The 16,450-nt window shown below is 53.9% G+C and overlaps 8 protein-coding genes across 8 annotated transcripts; 3 read left to right on the top strand and 5 right to left on the bottom strand.

Annotated features, from left to right (window-relative positions):
- Positions 1-1,005: 1,005 nt before the first annotated feature.
- On the bottom strand, positions 1,006-2,990 carry GGS23DRAFT_317014 (tRNA-guanine transglycosylase). Its single transcript, XM_051512852.1, has 2 exons — positions 2,559-2,990; positions 1,006-2,495 (listed from the first exon to the last, which is right to left on the bottom strand). Exons 1-2 carry the CDS (start codon positions 2,779-2,781, stop codon positions 1,234-1,236), a joined length of 1,485 nt encoding a protein of 494 aa, XP_051368132.1. The 5' UTR covers positions 2,782-2,990; the 3' UTR covers positions 1,006-1,233.
- Positions 2,991-3,167: 177 nt separating this feature from the next.
- On the top strand, positions 3,168-5,861 carry GGS23DRAFT_316975 (uncharacterized protein). The gene is made up of 2 exons (XM_051512850.1): positions 3,168-3,672; positions 3,762-5,861. Exon 2 carries the CDS (start codon positions 3,771-3,773, stop codon positions 5,736-5,738), a length of 1,968 nt encoding a protein of 655 aa, XP_051368131.1. The 5' UTR covers positions 3,168-3,672; positions 3,762-3,770; the 3' UTR covers positions 5,739-5,861.
- A 664-nt stretch (positions 5,862-6,525) lies between these two features.
- Positions 6,526-7,077, bottom strand: GGS23DRAFT_600345 (uncharacterized protein; the record flags this gene model as incomplete). Its single annotated transcript, XM_051519052.1, has 3 exons — positions 6,526-6,606; positions 6,685-6,935; positions 7,011-7,077. 3 exons carry the CDS (start codon positions 7,075-7,077, stop codon positions 6,526-6,528), a joined length of 399 nt encoding a protein of 132 aa, XP_051368130.1.
- GGS23DRAFT_585356 (ricin B lectin domain-containing protein) lies at positions 7,000-8,837 on the bottom strand. The gene is made up of 4 exons (XM_051517371.1): positions 8,141-8,837; positions 7,972-8,072; positions 7,798-7,908; positions 7,000-7,722 (listed from the first exon to the last, which is right to left on the bottom strand). Exons 1-4 carry the CDS (start codon positions 8,299-8,301, stop codon positions 7,601-7,603), a joined length of 495 nt encoding a protein of 164 aa, XP_051368129.1. The 5' UTR covers positions 8,302-8,837; the 3' UTR covers positions 7,000-7,600.
- A 531-nt stretch (positions 8,838-9,368) lies between these two features.
- Positions 9,369-10,674, bottom strand: GGS23DRAFT_585353 (uncharacterized protein). The gene is made up of 2 exons (XM_051517370.1): positions 9,873-10,674; positions 9,369-9,809 (listed from the first exon to the last, which is right to left on the bottom strand). The coding sequence occupies exons 1-2, from the start codon at positions 10,207-10,209 to the stop codon at positions 9,640-9,642; spliced, it is 507 nt and encodes a 168-aa protein (XP_051368128.1). The 5' UTR covers positions 10,210-10,674; the 3' UTR covers positions 9,369-9,639.
- A 1,263-nt stretch (positions 10,675-11,937) lies between these two features.
- On the top strand, positions 11,938-13,116 carry GGS23DRAFT_600342 (membrane bound O-acyl transferase family-domain-containing protein; the record flags this gene model as incomplete). The annotated part of the gene is made up of 1 exon (XM_051519051.1): positions 11,938-13,116. The coding sequence occupies one exon, from the start codon at positions 11,938-11,940 to the stop codon at positions 13,114-13,116; it is 1,179 nt and encodes a 392-aa protein (XP_051368127.1).
- A 64-nt stretch (positions 13,117-13,180) lies between these two features.
- GGS23DRAFT_600341 (putative signal peptidase I) lies at positions 13,181-13,754 on the bottom strand (the record flags this gene model as incomplete). The annotated part of the gene is made up of 2 exons (XM_051519050.1): positions 13,181-13,391; positions 13,459-13,754. The coding sequence occupies 2 exons, from the start codon at positions 13,752-13,754 to the stop codon at positions 13,181-13,183; spliced, it is 507 nt and encodes a 168-aa protein (XP_051368126.1).
- A 1,887-nt stretch (positions 13,755-15,641) lies between these two features.
- Positions 15,642-16,313, top strand: GGS23DRAFT_585351 (Nop10p-domain-containing protein). Its single transcript, XM_051517369.1, has 2 exons — positions 15,642-16,031; positions 16,111-16,313. The coding sequence occupies exons 1-2, from the start codon at positions 15,857-15,859 to the stop codon at positions 16,137-16,139; spliced, it is 204 nt and encodes a 67-aa protein (XP_051368125.1). The 5' UTR covers positions 15,642-15,856; the 3' UTR covers positions 16,140-16,313.
- Positions 16,314-16,450: the final 137 nt, after the last annotated feature.

Below are 16,450 nucleotides of genomic sequence, written 5' to 3'. Positions count from 1 at the left end.
TCTCCCATCTGAATTCGGCGAATAGCAGAGAAACCCCCCTCTGCCAAGGCTCGTCGGCTGTTATCAAGGGATGTCGACCGCTGCCCAATGGAGTTGGCTGTGGAGATGCCACGACAGGGATCTGAGAACGTGGCTGGGTTCACCGTGACGATTGGTCCTTTCTCTGAGACTGGAAGATCGGCGTGAGTTCGCCAACCTCTGGAAGGGGCTGGCTGGGTACAGTTGTGCGTTTTGGCAGGTTCGTTTCGTGGCTCCGCTGCCTGATATATCAGGCATGCAAAGCGTGTTGCGTGTTGAAAGGTGAACCTAGTGGATCAATTGAAGGTGTAAAAACTGAACTGCCAAAAGGGCTTAAATACAACGTTTTACGAGCAGTTAGCTGTTGCGTGTTTTTCTTCAATTCCACCAATCACAGGCCTCCATTCTGGATGCCTGAGAATCCACACAGTTGGACCGAGATCGCATACCACTGACACGTGCATACATGGATGTGGCATGATATGGAGGGTGGTGAATGAGGGAGGAGGCCGAATGGGGGTCGATTTCTCACGAAGCAGAACTCGAGGATGGCCTTGGCTGACGTCCCTCTCCGTGCGTAGTTTAGAGGTATACGTCTCTGGATACGATTGACGTGATGTCTTGAGTCTCGGTGGTATTGCAGAATGGAATGAATATCACGGAGTCCTGAGAAGCGTCGCAGGGCGGATTGGAGTCTACCCTGCTCTGTCTTTCCATCAGCATGGCCCGGTCGCCTGAAGATCCACCGAGGGTGTAGCATTCCGGAGAGTGTGAGTGCACCGCGGATTTCCCTTGATTGGATCTGCAATTCTAAGCGATATTCGGGAACTATTCCAGAATACGCTCGACGTATGAAGCATATAGGTAGCAGCACGAGCCATCCAATACCTATATGTAGCAGCGTAGGATGGCGCGCCCTTGGTCCCAAGCTCTCGGAATCGGTCCTACCAGTTCCAACGTGTCGAGGGAGAGATCACCAGTGGGATACCAACGTGCTCGCAGAATGGTCCCACATCTTAAGCTCACCAAGACTTTGCTTTCGGCCTCGCGCCATTTACGTGGTGATCGTCGCCCTGACGGCCCGGGCAGTACCTACGCCGATGCGGGTCTGAGTCGCCAACCCGAAGGCGGCCAAGCCGACAACGGCCCTCCTAATTTTACGAGACAACTTGGCGCAGCGGATTATTCGCCCTCTTATCAGTCGGATGGAGACTTTTACGACTCCACGTCGGCAAAGTCCTTCTTATCTAGCTTGCTAGCTTCAGTGTCGACGTCTGTGGCAAGCGGCGTTCCGACACCGTCTATGTCACTGCCTATCACCGCGAGTTTTGCCATCTCGCCAGCGAGGACCGGGTCCTCAACCACGCCGTCATCGTACTTCTCCCAGGCGCGCGCGTTTATCCTGGGTTGCCCTGCCTGGGGCTTAAAATGGTACCCACGTGCCCGTGGCCGTTCCCCGGTGCCCTTCGGTAATTCGCTTTCGTACGTTTTAGCAAAGACATCGCAGTCGCGCTCGAAAGTCGAGGGTTCTGCAGCGAGCGAGGCACGGATTCCCTTAAAGAAACCGCTTAAGATATGGTGATTGTGCGTCTGTAATAATGTCCATCCTAGCATTTCCTTGGCATTCAAGAGGTGGTGCAGATAGGCACGGTGGTGTTTGGTGCAAGCATAACACTGGCATCCTTCCACCAGCGGCTTTAACGATACCTGATGGTCTTGAGACCACATGTTGATCCCGAGCGGGAGCGGTTCGCCCGAGACCGAGGGCGCTTGTGATGGGAACGAGAAGGTGAGAGCGATTCCGGCATCCGAAATGCTGTTGAGGAACGACACCGTGAATATGTCCAGTCCCAATTGAACTTGACGGAGGATCTCGTGCGGGGATGTGATGAAGTCCATAGAGAGGCGCGGCAGCGTGCTCAGGGAATCATACTCCCCCAGGTGAGAGAGGACATCCGCGTCGTAGACGGCGAGGCCGGATATCTGCTCGATGTAGCCTTGTGCAAGACGGTTTATGTATTCCCACTGCGTCGGATAGTCGACAGGTAGAAGAGGGGCAAAGGCTCGCGGCTTGGTGGCGACATCACCATTATAGGCACTGTTCAGTTTTATAAACTCGACCAGCCAATCCTCGGTCCGCTCTACCATACGGAGCTGACGTTTCGCGTTGGGAAGCTTAGTCCTCATGTGTGAGTAGCCAAAGGTCAAGTCGGCCAGTGGGATGGTGACATCCGGCTGTAATTTCACCGCAACGCGGTGATACTCGTCGGTTTTCAGCTTCTGGAAACCCGTCGAGGTATAAATAGATATATAGTCCTTGCCATTGCCTGTGGGCGCCACTACAGCGGGATGCCTTCGGGCACCAAGCACCGTGATTATCGGAGTGGGTGTGGCGGTGTAGACGTGCAGAGCATCGCCCTCATCGGCGTTGATGCCGAAGATAGCTGGCTCCGCCCTCTCCTTAGACCTCTCCATAACTGAGAGACATGTTAGCTGAACGGGGAACACAGGGCTGCTTGGCACGAAGCCCCTCTACTCACAGTCCTCGAGGCCCATGTATACGCCGTCGAGATCGGTGTGCTTTGACACGACGTCGGGCGTCAGATGTGGTATCACTCCTCGCGAAGATATGCCGATGTAGTTGGGAGTATCGAGCGGTGTTCTCTTGGGAAGGATGAGCCGGCCTACGCGGGGTACGCCTCCACCCACAGCAGCGCTCTTAATGATGCTGAACATGGGGTGCTCCGGCGCCGACTCGGCCATGATCCCGGCGTGTACGCGCCGTCCCTGGTTCCAGAAAGGTTGGTCGATCTAGGCGAGGCCCTGTCCATTCCCCAATTGTGAATAGGTGGTGGATGTGGTCTACAGAATTGCTCACGGCTTATTCGTTTTCAGAAATCCCATTTGTTGACCTCATCGGATCTCGATATCAGACATCAGTGTTGGGCGGCTTTTTTTTTCTCTTTGTTTTCATATCTGTTTACTTTTGGAATAGTCCCACTCCCTGGTGTCGATCTATACAGCTAACCTTGGCATCTTCATTACGTAATGCAGCCGGATCATGGGATATACCGTACTCCGAAATTGGCCTGCATTTTCCAGCCTTAACTTCTTGGCATAAACGGCCCGTCTGGATCCACATATCAACCGTCCATTTTTAGATTATGCATGTCTGCACCCGGAGTACCTAACCTGACGCCGTGCTAGCCACCCTACCGCAGGTACCTTGCCCACGAACATGACCTCTCGTCCACGTGCATAAAACTGTGCACAAAACGACAGACAGCCAATCAACGTCCGTCACCAGCACCTCTGGGCTAATCATATGCGGCCTATCAACCCCCTTGCCGTTGCTTGCGCGGACAGGTTCGCGTCCTTTCCTCGGCGCTGAGGCCTTGTAAGCACTCCCTCTTCTCCCCAACCCGCCGTCTTTCTCCCAACTCACCCATGTCCCTTCATCCTCGCCTGCCCTCTATCACTGCGCCCACCAACAAGTCTCAACATTCAGACGACTAGGCTGGCCCTCAGTCTATGCCTCTCTCTAGCGGTCCAACCTCCCTAACCATCGTGTATGGCCCCGTAGACTAAACCAGCCCTTCTTGTTGTGTAAAGAACGGCCGGCTGCTCGACCACGCAGCTCGCTACGTTCCTTGCGTAAGCCTCTATATACCTCCAGGCACCACGCCTGCATCCTACATATAGGTTAAGAACGGGTCGCCGACGAATCCACTGTTATCAAACAGCGACGTATCATGCGCTCCGAGCAGACAGACGCCCGGCCGCTTTCCCCCGACCTCGAACGACAGCAGCAGCCGCCTTCGGCTCATCCGGACGACCCGCTTCACGGTCCGGAGCACCTCGATTTCCGCGAAAACGACCGACCGCCGACCCCGCGCTTTATGCAGGACGAGGGCGCTTGGAAGAACTGGAAATGGGTTCCCTACCCAGTTCGAAAGTACAGCAGGGTGGTCGTTGACTGGGCGGGGGGTCCCCAGAACCCCAAGGTCTGGAAGATCGAGCCTCTCTTCCCCCTCGTTCAGCATGCGCCGGTGCGTCTCCTCGACAAGGTCCTCCCGAGCCGAAACCACCAGATCCTTCTGTATATAGGCTATGTCGCTGTGTGGATCGTCACATTCGCTATTGTCATGTGGCGAGGACAGGTAGCCTCTGAGGTCGAGAGCTACGGCACGCCGACGGACATCGGATGCGGTGTGACGTACTGGACTCGCAACAACGAGTGCGGCCTCGACGGGGTGAATTGCCGGCCCTTCAATGGCAGCGGTTTTGCCTTTAGGTGCCCCTCCAATTGCGCGAGCTATCGGGTCCTCAACCCGCGGGCCGTGGGAGACCAGGAGGTTATCTATGCCCCGCTGGTTATCGGCGGGCCCCCAGATCCCACCAACGAGGAGAACCCGATCTACCGGGGGGATTCCTTCATCTGCGGGTCTGCTATCCATTCCGGCCTCATCTCCAACTCGCAGGGAGGGTGCGGGGTGGTATCGCTCGTGGGCCAGCAGCAGAACTTTGTCGCCACCGACCGACACGGCATCCAGAGCGTCGGTTTCGATTCCTACTTTCCCCTCTCCATCGCGTTCGAGACGGGCATCGAATGCAGGTCGAGAGACGTCAGGTGGTCGCTCCTGGCGGTGTCTGTGACTTTCAGCACCGTCTTATCCGTGTTTACCGAGTCGTCGGCGGTGTTCTTCTTTAGCACATTCGTCGGCATCTTCTGGCAGGTCGGCATGGCTTCGGATCCGCCGCCCTACTCGTCGATACCCGGTCTCTTCTCGAATATCCTAGGCAAATTCCTCCCTGCCATGTTCTGCGCTTGGGTATTCTACGACAAGATGGGCGTGCGGCGCACCCTGCACGGCCTGACCGCTCAGATCGAGAAGGCGGTCTTGTGGCTGGGCGGCTGCTGGGTCGGCGCGCTGAGCAACTATACCTTCGACTTCATCCCGATCCAGCGCTTGACGGGGCGTGATCTCGAGCAGCAGCCCGGCGCTAAGGGGGCGCTGGCTGCCATCGTCATCGTGCTCTTTGTTATCGTTGTCGGTCAGATTTGGTGTTTCCGACAAGAGAAGAGACTAACACGCTATCTCAAGTTGTATGGGCTGTTCATCCTGGGTATTATCATCTGCCTAGTGCTACCTGGCCTAAACCTGCGTATCCACCATTACATCCTCACTCTGCTGCTGCTGCCGGGCACGAGCATACAGACGCGACCCTCGCTCCTCTACCAGGGCATCTTGATAGGCTTGTTCATCAACGGCATAGCCCGCTGGGGCTTCGACCCCTTCCTTCAGACGTCGGTCGCCTTGCAGGGCGACTCGCAGCTAAATTCGCCGCTACCGACCATCCTCGCGCCGATCATAAACACCACCCTGTCAACCATCACGTTCCGGTGGGGGGCGTCGCCAGGACTGCGATACGACGGCATCAGCGTGCTCGTCAACGACGTGGAGAGGTATCGCGGGTTCTTCGGCGACGCGGGGTCGGACGAGTTCGTCTGGACGCGCGCGAACGACACGCGCTCCAACGAGTACTTCCGGTTCGGATTTATGTCCGGCACGTCGAGCGGCGACTACACGAAGGCCGGCATCTGGACGGCCGACTTACAGTGGATCGACGCGCAGCCAGGCCCCTCGAAGATCAAAGCGCGGGGCGTGGGTGTCAGGGATGATGCCGAGCAGGTCCCGCGCGCGGTGTGGAAACGGTAGGAATAGCGTTACGTGGCGTTGTGCGGCATTAGAGGCATCCATATTGGGTATATCTATAACTTGGTCATCGACGATATCTTGGGAAGGGGTCGTTCGAGTCTGCTCGAACATGCGATAGAATCGGTATAGCAAATTGGACCCCCCGGAATATCGACAGTCTACAGCACTGCCTGGCATTCCGGTGCTTTCTCCAGTCAAGTCCGACGAAGCGTTTTGGTGCATTGCAACTGAAGGTTTGCATTGAGCTCATGACTGAACCCAACAACTTGCTCTACCAAGTACATGTCCACTGGGAATTGCGTCCCGCTTGAAGCTCCCAACGGTGCACTTGCATCTAGCACGCGCTGCCGTTTGAACAACTCTTTGGTTATCGACGAGAACCTGAAATAGGCGGCGAGGTAGAGTTCGCTGCAAGCGAAGGCATGAATAGAGAGCATCGGTTGCCCACGATGTCATTAGGCCATCCCTACAAATTTCTTCGCTCATAGAAATCCAGACAGAACGGGCAGTTAACATAGCAGCAGACCGTGCCTGAAGGAAAAGACATCGATTGAAATGAACGTCCTCGGCTGCAATCGTCTTGCGAGGTAAATCCTACGAGGTCCGAACAAGAATACCATCAATCTACAAAATGTCTTGCCCATTTTCTAAAGCGCTAACCCCCTAGCTGTACCTGTATGCTCGTATCTCCCTCCTCGCGCTCCCCTCGACCACACTCCCTTCTTCCTCCACCGATGCGTCGCCCGATACACACCCCACCCCGGAGGCCGCATCTGCAGGCGATCCCTCACTCGCACGTCGTCACCTTGTAGTGCACGGTTTGGTTGCCGGTGGAGGGCACCTTGGGCTTGAAATCGAGGTAGACGAGCTGCGCACGCTAGTATCAGCGCGACGCTCTGCCCCCCCCCTCCCGAAACAAAAAGCCAAAAGCCAAAAAGAGACTCACCTCGCCCTTCTCGGGCCGCCACTCCCCGTCCGTGTCGCGGTAGAAGACGAGCGCGCCCGACGCGGCGTCGCGCACCTCGGCGGTGGTGTGCGTGAGGGGGCCCTCGGTGTGCCAGGCGAAGTCGTAGCAGGCGGGACCGCCGGCCGCGGGGCCGGCTACCGCGAACGGCGCCGAGCACCGCGTGCGGCCCTCGGCGTCGACGCAGCGCTCCACCGCGAAGTCCAGGACGCTGCCCTCGGTGATGACGCGGGCTGTTTCGGGGGTTATAGCGGGTGGGAGTTAGTACTTGGCGGGGAGGGGAAGGGGGATGGGAGAAGGGCACGTACGCCCTGTCCCGGTGCGCATCGCGGCTAGGCCGGCGGTGAGGATGGTCTGCGCCGAGGGGATGAACATGGCGGACTGCGCGGGGGGGACAGGAAAGGTAGGTAGGTAGGTAAGTAGGTAGACAAGTAGGTAAGTAGGTAGGTAGTAGATAGAGAGCGAGGCCGGGATGGTGCTTGGTGGAAGGTCGCTTTTTGCAATGTCTTGTTCCAGAGTCGTGCTGGAGTCAGCGAGGAATACCGACGAAACGAGTGTTATGAAAGGGCGGGCATCAGTCGCACGAGGCGGCAGCCTACGGCGTCATGATTACCAGCACATAACACGTATATCACAGGGTGTCGCCACCGCGGCGTCATCGAATGACAGCCCCAAAGACGAGATTTACTAGAGGCCGAAATGGTATTCTGAGGAGGTTAATATTATGCGGCTTGGAATGGACTCGCGTTCATCGATTACACGGGTGCTTCTCCTATACAGTCTGCATATCACCCGCAACTTGGGGAATCTGTTTCTCATTCCTCCCATCAAGTCCCCCCCCCCCCACACCTCCCCTCGACGGCTGGTTTCAGCACCTCTCGCCGCCACACTGCGTCTTCTAAACAGCCGTGGTCACGTTGGCGGTACCCCAGATGTGGTTCTTATCGCCCGCGATGCACTGCCAGATGACGATGCGGGTGTTGTCCCGGACCGCGCCCATGTAGAGGTCGGCGCAGAGCTCTGCCCGCGGCTGTCAGCTACCATTACGCGCCGCACTGGTGCCGGCCGGCTCGGGGGGGGGGGGGGGGGACTTACTCGCGCCGGTCTGGTCGAGGACGATCTGCTGGTCGGCGTTGTAGACCCACTTCTGCGACGCCTGGTTATCGGCGCAGGTAGTCACCGTCAGGGGGCTGCCGTTGGCGCGGTCTGGGCGCGCGTGTCAGATAATACGTTACGAATACTATGCTAATCGCGGCTCTGGGGACTCACTCGCGCCGGCGTCGAGGCACAGCGTCGTGTTCGCCAGCTGGATCTTGGTGCTGCCGCTCTGGAGGTACCACTGCTGGTCGACGGTGTCCTTGCGGCTCATGCTAAGACGTCGGGGACAGCCAGATTAGCCGTGCGGCCCGGGGAACGAAGACGGGGCGCCAGGACTGACAGGACAATGTTGCTGCCGGTCTTCACCGGCGCGGCGGGCTGGAGCACGAATTTCTCGTTCCAGGATGACGTGATGACTACCTGGCTGTATCCGGCGGGCTTCTCGATCTGGGCGAAGCCAGTTGCGGCGAGCGCGAGCGCGACGAGGGTGGCTGCCAACATCTTAGAACTGTTCTATGAAGTCGATGGATCGGGCTTGAGGTAATCGTCCGGGCTCGGGCGGACACCTTGGCGACGCTGGGCCAGCTAGCTTTTGTATGTGTTCGGGGGGCCTAAGTGCGCTGTCAAGAGTACCGTAATTAAAAGGCCACCCAAACGGAGGGGTCGTATAGATCGACCAACCCTCTATTTCCACGATGTTGGTCCGTGGTGGCACGGAGATGATGCTCCCATAGCTCGACCTGGCTACTCAGTATTGCCTCAATAGACCGACGGGGTTGGTGGAATCGGCAGTTCTCTCGAACCGCACGTGTAGGCCATGTCGGTGGCTTTATTGCTTCCTCAAACCGACGTCTTTCTCCCCTAATACGCCCGCCGCTCTTGGCTAAAAGTTGGTTGTGATCAGCCTGCAGCGGGTGAATTCGTCATCGCTTATTGCCCGGCAATGCGATGATCGTCAACCGCGCGGTAGCTTAAATGAACGTCCTGGATGTGTGGCCCCGTTGCAAGGGTCGCTCCATAATTCCTCTACCCATTTGGGGCTCGGAGGCCGGTTGCTCTACTTCCACAGAGTAATGTTTCCAGAAGCTGCCGCCTATTCGGTGATGTTCTCTAATTCCTCTCAACCCCTCGATGTAGACAGGTGGGGTAATGTCCGAAGAGATTAACAACTGTTTAAATCGTTGTATACATGAAAGCTTCCGTGTTTTATTTGCAACGTGTAGAAAATGGGGTAGGAAATGGTTGAGGGGTTGGGTTGAGCCGCGAGTTTCCATGGCTCTTGACAGGGGATGTAAAGACATTAACGAACCAAGATTGACACGCACGATAGATGAGGCAATGCCCGGAATAGGGAAATCGTCCCTGTGAAGCTTCTGATAAGACGGGTTCCGCATATTTTGGTAGTCGCTGAACTTTCGATCAATATTATACGTCAGGTTGGACAGTTGCCAGCCCTTAAAGGACCCTGTTGTTTCATCAATCGGGGAAGGCAATAGTGGGTCACATTTCGTATCTTCTCAGTCCTCGATAGACTCAGTATATGAAGCAGACTCGGGAACCAACTGTGATGAGAAAAGGGCTCTAGTTAGCAGCTTACACGGTACATTCCGATATGGAATATTTAGTCTCGGCCGAGAAACTTGTTGATATATTAAGACAGTTAAATGCTCCGATCCCCCTCTAGTATGTACTTTCGGGACCGATGAGGACATTCAGCATAGAATGGAAACTAATATCTACGGCCGACACGACGAGGAGACCCTCTCGCGACCCTTGATCACTCCCACCATCTTGCCAACAGCGCGTGTGTTTTGAGCTTGAGAAAGACGATAGCACGCCTTACTTCTTGGCCTTGTCGAGGAAAGCCTTCCTGACTTGGTTGTACTCGGCGTTGGTCAGGTCTGCATACTGAAGGCAGTCGCTGCCGCAGGCGAAGGGGACAGCGCCAACTCCGTCAAACCACGGGGCAGCCGAGATGCAAGGGTAAGGGATGCCAGTAATCTTGATGCCTATTGAGCTAGTTAGCCTGCATGGTCTTATCCGAGTATACCTTAGGGCCGAGCAGAGCTTACCAGACTTGGGATTCTTGCCGGTGATCTTGATGTGCGCGTTCCGGAGCGAGTTGCAGCAGTTGGAGATGACGTTCTCGGGGACGCCCTTGGGGACGGGCATGCAGTACTTGGCGCGGGCGTTGAGGGTGTCGGGCTTGATGTCGGTCGCCACGACGGTCTCGACGTTGAATTCCTCCCCGTCGACGTCCCGCTTGCCGATCTCGCTGACGGTGATCTCAAGGGCACCAGCGACGATGCCGGCGATGGCGGGCACCAGCTGCCACACGGGAGCAGGGCAGCTCTGAAGCATAGTGAAGCCCGCAAGGACGGCAGCTCCAGTAGCAGCTTGGTAGCGCATGTTGAAAGATTGAGGGGGCTGGACGACTTCGGGCTGGGAAGGAGAGTGCAAGAAGCGGCGGGTTGAGGCAAGATGCTACCTGAGTGAGTGGTCTCGGGTGTGAGAGGTCAATGTCTGCTGGCGTTTCTCTTCTTAGGGGGCTGCGGGAGACGATTGTCTTTATAGACGCGTCTGCAACACAAAACTCTAGAGTTTGAGAGCATCGTGCTGTGAGGAATCGACCACAAAGCACACAATATCGTAGCGAAAAATTCGCAGCCACGTTCTCCGCCGCCTGTGTCGACGCTCCGCTGAGTCAAGCTTACAACCATGAGCTCTGTTTTTAGAGAACCCTGGCGATTATCGGACCGTGATCCCTGAGTATGGTGTTCACCGCCATTCCGAAATGGCTTGGGCACCAGAGAAGCTAACTCAGAGGTGCCATGATTGGCTGGCGAGGCATCGTGACTTTGTGGATGTGGATGCTAACGATCGCGAGTCTTCGATCTAATCACATGATGTTGCCATTGGTGGCATAAGTCTATATCTCCTGTGTATTTCTAACTTCCTCTCTCGCTTGTTCCCCCGAGCGGAGTATGGTCAGGAGTCGACGGGCGAGTTTAGAGGGTGGAGCTGGCAACGCCTCACAAGGCAGACGCTATGCTGACTAGCTCTTCTGTAGCTATATCCGCAAGACCAACGGGAATGGGCCCATGGGGAACAAGCTGCCAAGTACTAAAGAGGCGCACCTCTAAAATGAGCCTTGCCAGTCTTGCTGTTGGCGAACCGCACATCTGAGTCGACTCTGCCCCCCCCCCCCCCCCCCCCCAACAACGACCTACACGCTTTCATCAGCTGGTTTCATCTTTGGACTGCCCGCCCGAAATGGCAAAGAGCTTTTTCCACTTCCTCAAGGCCCACTTATGTGGAAATAAGGAGACATCGTATTATGGAAACTCGACATTTTAGTTATGCCTCTAGAACCTGCCAAGAAGCTAAGGGCAAGGGTGCCAGATGAGCTTTTAGTCGCAAAACCGAAGCTGGCTTACAGAGACACCGGCGAAGGATTCAGAGATAAGGAATAGCTATGACCCATCCAACCTCTTAATGCGCGCATCGATACGACGAGCCAATTGCGTTCTTTTCTTCTCTCTTTATACAGCAGGCTGAGTGGCCGTTCGATTTTTGCCTCGATAAAAGTGACTAACTTGGCACCAAGTCTCCTAGGAGTGACCGATCGCTTTGTTGTAGTAGTACAGGTCCCATGTGTATTTTCTTCGCTTCATTGCACCCAACTTGGTAGGGCTGCCGTTTTCCTCGGTAGCCTCTTTGGCACGCTGTTCTATCCTGATAGGTTACGAGTACTTTTGTTGCTCCAGTGTGTACGAAATTTGACACCCCATGCGAGACGCGGCTGTAAGCACTAGGTATTGCGGTAAAAAGAAAAAAACTAGTATATTAATGGCGAGGTGCACGATGCCTATAATTAGCATCAATAGAGACGACATGCTATAGTTATCCCAATGCGGGTATGAACCTCCGTGGGCTAGTTTTCTACGACGCCGGGGTAGCCCGCGATCACCCTAATTACTTTCCTTAGAAACCCGGCCCTCTCCTGGCTAACTAGTTAGACAGTTTGAAGTAGGTAACTTGTAGCGCGTGGTCTCTAAGAAGAAGCTCTATTGCTTCTTCACACGTACCCACTCACTTCAACCCTACACAGCGTCACGCAGTGGTGAAATGCTCGCGATGTCTTCTCTAACCGCTCTGAGAGCGGTAGAACCTCTTCTCTTGTACGCCTCAGCGGCCGCGCTCATTTTCTGGGGTTTCTACATCCCGACCCGTCGTCGATATGCTCTCGTATTACCCGTTTGGGCGCTGCTCGGGCTCTCCATCCAGGGCATCGACCTACTGGACTGGGTGCCGGGCCTCAGCTACCAGTTCGGCATGCTCCTGGTTCTCACGTTCCTCGGCTGCCCGCTCGTATTTGGCGTGCGCGAGGACTCTCTCCGCGTCGAGGTCGCAGCCGACGGGAGCCGGAACTGGAACCTCACGACAGCCTACAAGCTATTCAACAACCCGCGGTGGCTGCCTACGAAACTAGAAAGGCCGCCGAAAAGCGCACGCGCAACGAACAGCGCTCTCAGCAGGTTCGTCGCGTATCGGCTCCTGAAAATCGCTGTTTTGGTCGGGCTCAAGACGGGTCTCAACATGGTTATGGTCCTGATCTTCGCGAAATGCACATTGTACGACTTCTCACCGGCCCGCGAGCCCATCATCCGTCGGCTATTTTACGAATCCGTGACGTTCCACGACCTGGTGGTGCGAGCATTTGTATCGACGATCTGGATATTCGACTCTATGTCACAGTTGGAAATCGGCCACGCGTTGATGGGCATCCTGTTCGCCGCGATCGCCCGCCTCGACGAGCCGCATGAGTGGCCGCCGCTCTTCGGGAACCCGCTCGAGGCATACAGTCTCAAGCGCTTCTGGGGGAAGGTCTGGCACAGGCTCTTCGCATCCGCGGGGATGTGGGCGAGAGCCCTCACCGACAGCGTCTTGTTCTCGTGGGCACCGCCGATGGTGAAGAAAGCCGTCGTGGCCTTTTTCATCTTCACGGTGTCAGGGCTGGCACATGCTATAGTCGGGTGGAAAACGGGCGACTCTGCTTTGGATCGGGACATCTTCTTCTTTTGGGGTAACTTTCTCGGGATATGCGTTGAGATGGTGGTTTCTAGATGCATCCCGAGCTTGCCACCATCATACATGATATTACAACGGACGGGAATCAGCGTTGCGACGGTGGAGGTGTTGAGAAGGTTGCTCGGATTTCTATGGGTCTCGTCATTTTTCATGTGGCTAACACCAAGGCTTGTGTATCCCAAAATATATCAGTTGTTGGTTTCAATGATAGGACAGAAATTCTAGCAGAGTATACGAGTTTATGAACAATAGGCCCTCAACTCGTTTGGAGGCACACGAGAGTGTAAATCTATGCAAATATGCTGATGAGCGTCAACCCAGCAACCAGTCCGACCTTCAGGTACGGCGTCTCATTCAATAGTATCGTGATCCACCCCAAGAACGGCAAGTAACCTCGGACGACCCCAATAATCTCATCTCTGTACACATACCTCCGGCTACCAGGATACAAGGCAACATCATCCAGCTCGTTGTTATCGCCCTTGGTGAGGATCAATTGCCTGGGGGGTTCCCTATTCAGCAACTCGAGGTACGGGAAAACCCAACTTGACTGGGGGGGGGGCTTACTCGATCTCGCCTTTGCCTCCCGGCCTCGCCGCCCAGAGGATCTTGGTCGCCCTGTGGACCATGGGCAGTGGTGCGTTGCGGAACCAGACGACGGGTATGTCTCCCACCCGGATCTCGCGGCCGCGGTTCGACAAGAGGATGATGTCGCCGCGCTGGAACGCCGGCGCCATCGACTCCGAGATAACGACGTGCGCTGGGCACGGCGAGTCGGCCAGGACAGAGAACCCCTTCCACAACATGAAGAAGCCGCCGACTACGTGCAGCAGGGGGAGTAACCGCCGGAGTAAGTTCCGCATGGTCGATGGATGGGAATGGTGGGCGGAACGCATAGTGTGTGTGGGACGAAACGAAGAGCAAAAGTCACGATAGTTACTGACCTTACCTTGGTACTATTAGTAGTCTCACTCTCTACCTATTTACGTTCCTCTTACCAGTAGGATATATAGGTATAAGTCCGGTTAGTACCAAGCTGTGTTAGCACCCAGGGTGCTCAATGAACCCTGCCCCGGCTCGTCAGCTTACATCCATATCCACATCCACATCCATAATCCATATCCATCGAGCTATACAAGTGGGTATTGTACTAGCAACTAAGTAAAGATTCGGTACTATACTTATGGGTGGTTCTGTAGGCTAGAAGGAGAGTCTATGGGACTTGTGGTAAGGAGGGAATAGAACGGAGTCTCTTGGCAATTCTATATATACCTCCACGTACCTACCTACATATGAAAGAATGTATAGATAGCACTTGTGCACATATATACCAATGCGAAAAGTTGTGCGAGGATGTATAAACGCGGACAGGGCTAACTTATGCTCAAGTTTACCCCGGAAAGGGAATCCCCGTATTTGCGTCGGTATTATCGATAAGACCGCACTTCGCAAAGCCGCTTAGGTAGTCCCTATACGGAGTCGCATAGCTACAACTGGGAAAAAACTCCACTTTTCGGTACGTACACCCTAGGGGTGTGGTAGGTAGGGAGGTGCAGGTTGAATATTTAATTATACGTAGGGAAGGAGCTACCCTCTGGTTGGGTCGGCCAATAGGTAAGCTAGACTACCCCTTCGCGAGCCGGGTATTTTATATAGGTTTATATATAAACGATTTATCACCGTAAAAAACCGGAAAAAAATCGGAAAAATCGGAAATTTGCTTACGTAATTAATTAACTTAATTTAATTAATATATAAACTTTTTGGTTTTTTGCTTAGTAATATAAGAAATTATTTACGATTTAAGGGATTTTTAAACTATATTAATAATTTACTATATAACTTATTAATAAATTTATTAACTATACTTTATATCGGCCTTTTAACTTATTTCTTTTATAGTAATAAAGTAGGTCTATTACTTAATCCTTTATAATATAGATAAAATAATAATGAAGATTACGTAACTTTTTTTAAATTAATTAAGTCTTAAAAACGTTAATTTTTAGTATTCTTTTTTAGAATCTCTTTATATAAAAAAAGAAGATAGTTAGAAAGGTAGAATTCTTACTATAAAAATAGATACGATTTTAAAAAGTTTTAACCTATTTAAAAACGTAGTTTTCTTGAAATAATAAATTAAATAAAAACGGAAATAAAGAATAAAAACAAGATTACTTAATACTAGCTATTTTTTATTTATAAAATAAAATATTATATAATAGACCTACTTCATTACCGTAAAAAAATTAGATAAATATATCGATATAAGTATAGCTAATAAGGTTATTAATAAATTATATAGGAAATTATTAATATAGTTTAAAAACCCCTTAAATCGTAAATAATTTCTTATATTACTAAGTAAATAATCCGAAAAGTTTATATATTAATTTAATTAAGCTAATTAATTACGTAAGTAAATTTCCGATTTTTCCGATTTTTTTCCGGTTTTTTACGGTGATAAATCGTTTATATATAAACCTATATAAAATACCCGGCTCGCGAAGGGTAGCTCGGTAGCCTATAACTCTATTCGTATATGTATATAAGCTACTACGAATACAATATGAAGCTATCGGGGACTTGCATCAAACATATATACCTCCTCCTATTGGGGGCGTATGTGTAGACGATAAAACTGGGGCGTTCGACCGAAAAGTGGAGTTTTTTCCCAGTTGTAGCTATGCGACTCCGTATCCCTACGGACCCATCCAATTTTTCCAATCGCTCTCTTATCCACTAGCGGCCGAGCACCTCAGGAAAAAACCTACCTACCTACCCACCGCCTTCATCCTACCGTCTTAGCCATCCCAACACCGCAACCACACCTCCTCGCCCTCTCGCCGCTCTTCCACACACCCACCCTCGACCCCAACCCCTCACCCAGACCCAATCCGATCCAACCCGCGCGCGCAGAGAAAAAGAAGAAGAAGAAGGAAGAGACCGAAAGGAGCCCGCCGTGATGCATCTCATGTACACAGTCGACGGCAGCGGCAAGCGCGTGTACACGCTGAAGAAGGTGCTGCGCGGCGAGGTGACCAAGTCGGCGCACCCGGCGCGCTTCTCGCCCGACGACAAGTGGTCGCGCCAGCGCGTCACCCTCAAGAAGCGCTTCGGCCTGCTGCTGACCCAGCAGAGTGAGTCTCCCCCCCCCCCCCCTTCTCCCCCCTCCCTCCTCTCCCCGAGCACCCGAGTGGTCTGACCCGCCCTGCGCAGAGAACAAGGTCGCCGAGACCCAGCGCTGAGGCGCCGCCGGGCGACCCTGCGGGACGAGCGCCCCGTTTGGCCGCCGCGCGGAGACGTCCGCACACTTCTACACGCCTATGCGCCTGAGCAGCCGGCTCTCCTCTCGCGAGCGCGCCAGCACGCGGGCGACCGCGTCCCGGCCCCCCCCCTCCCGCTTTCCGCCTTCCGTCCGGGACCACGAGGACGTTTTCTCTTTTTTCCACGGGGCGTACCGGCGTTTTCCATTTTCTTCCGCTTGCGGCAGGACGGTGAGCACGCGGGACTTGGCGATGGCGGGGGGAGAGGAGGAGGAGGAGGAGGAGGAGGAGGA

Source organism: Durotheca rogersii (genome assembly GCF_024521655.1).
Source record: "Durotheca rogersii strain YMJ 92031201 chromosome Unknown GGS23scaffold_32, whole genome shotgun sequence".
NCBI lineage: Eukaryota > Fungi > Ascomycota > Sordariomycetes > Xylariales > Xylariaceae > Durotheca > Durotheca rogersii.
This window is presented reverse-complemented; position numbering and strand designations above follow the sequence as displayed.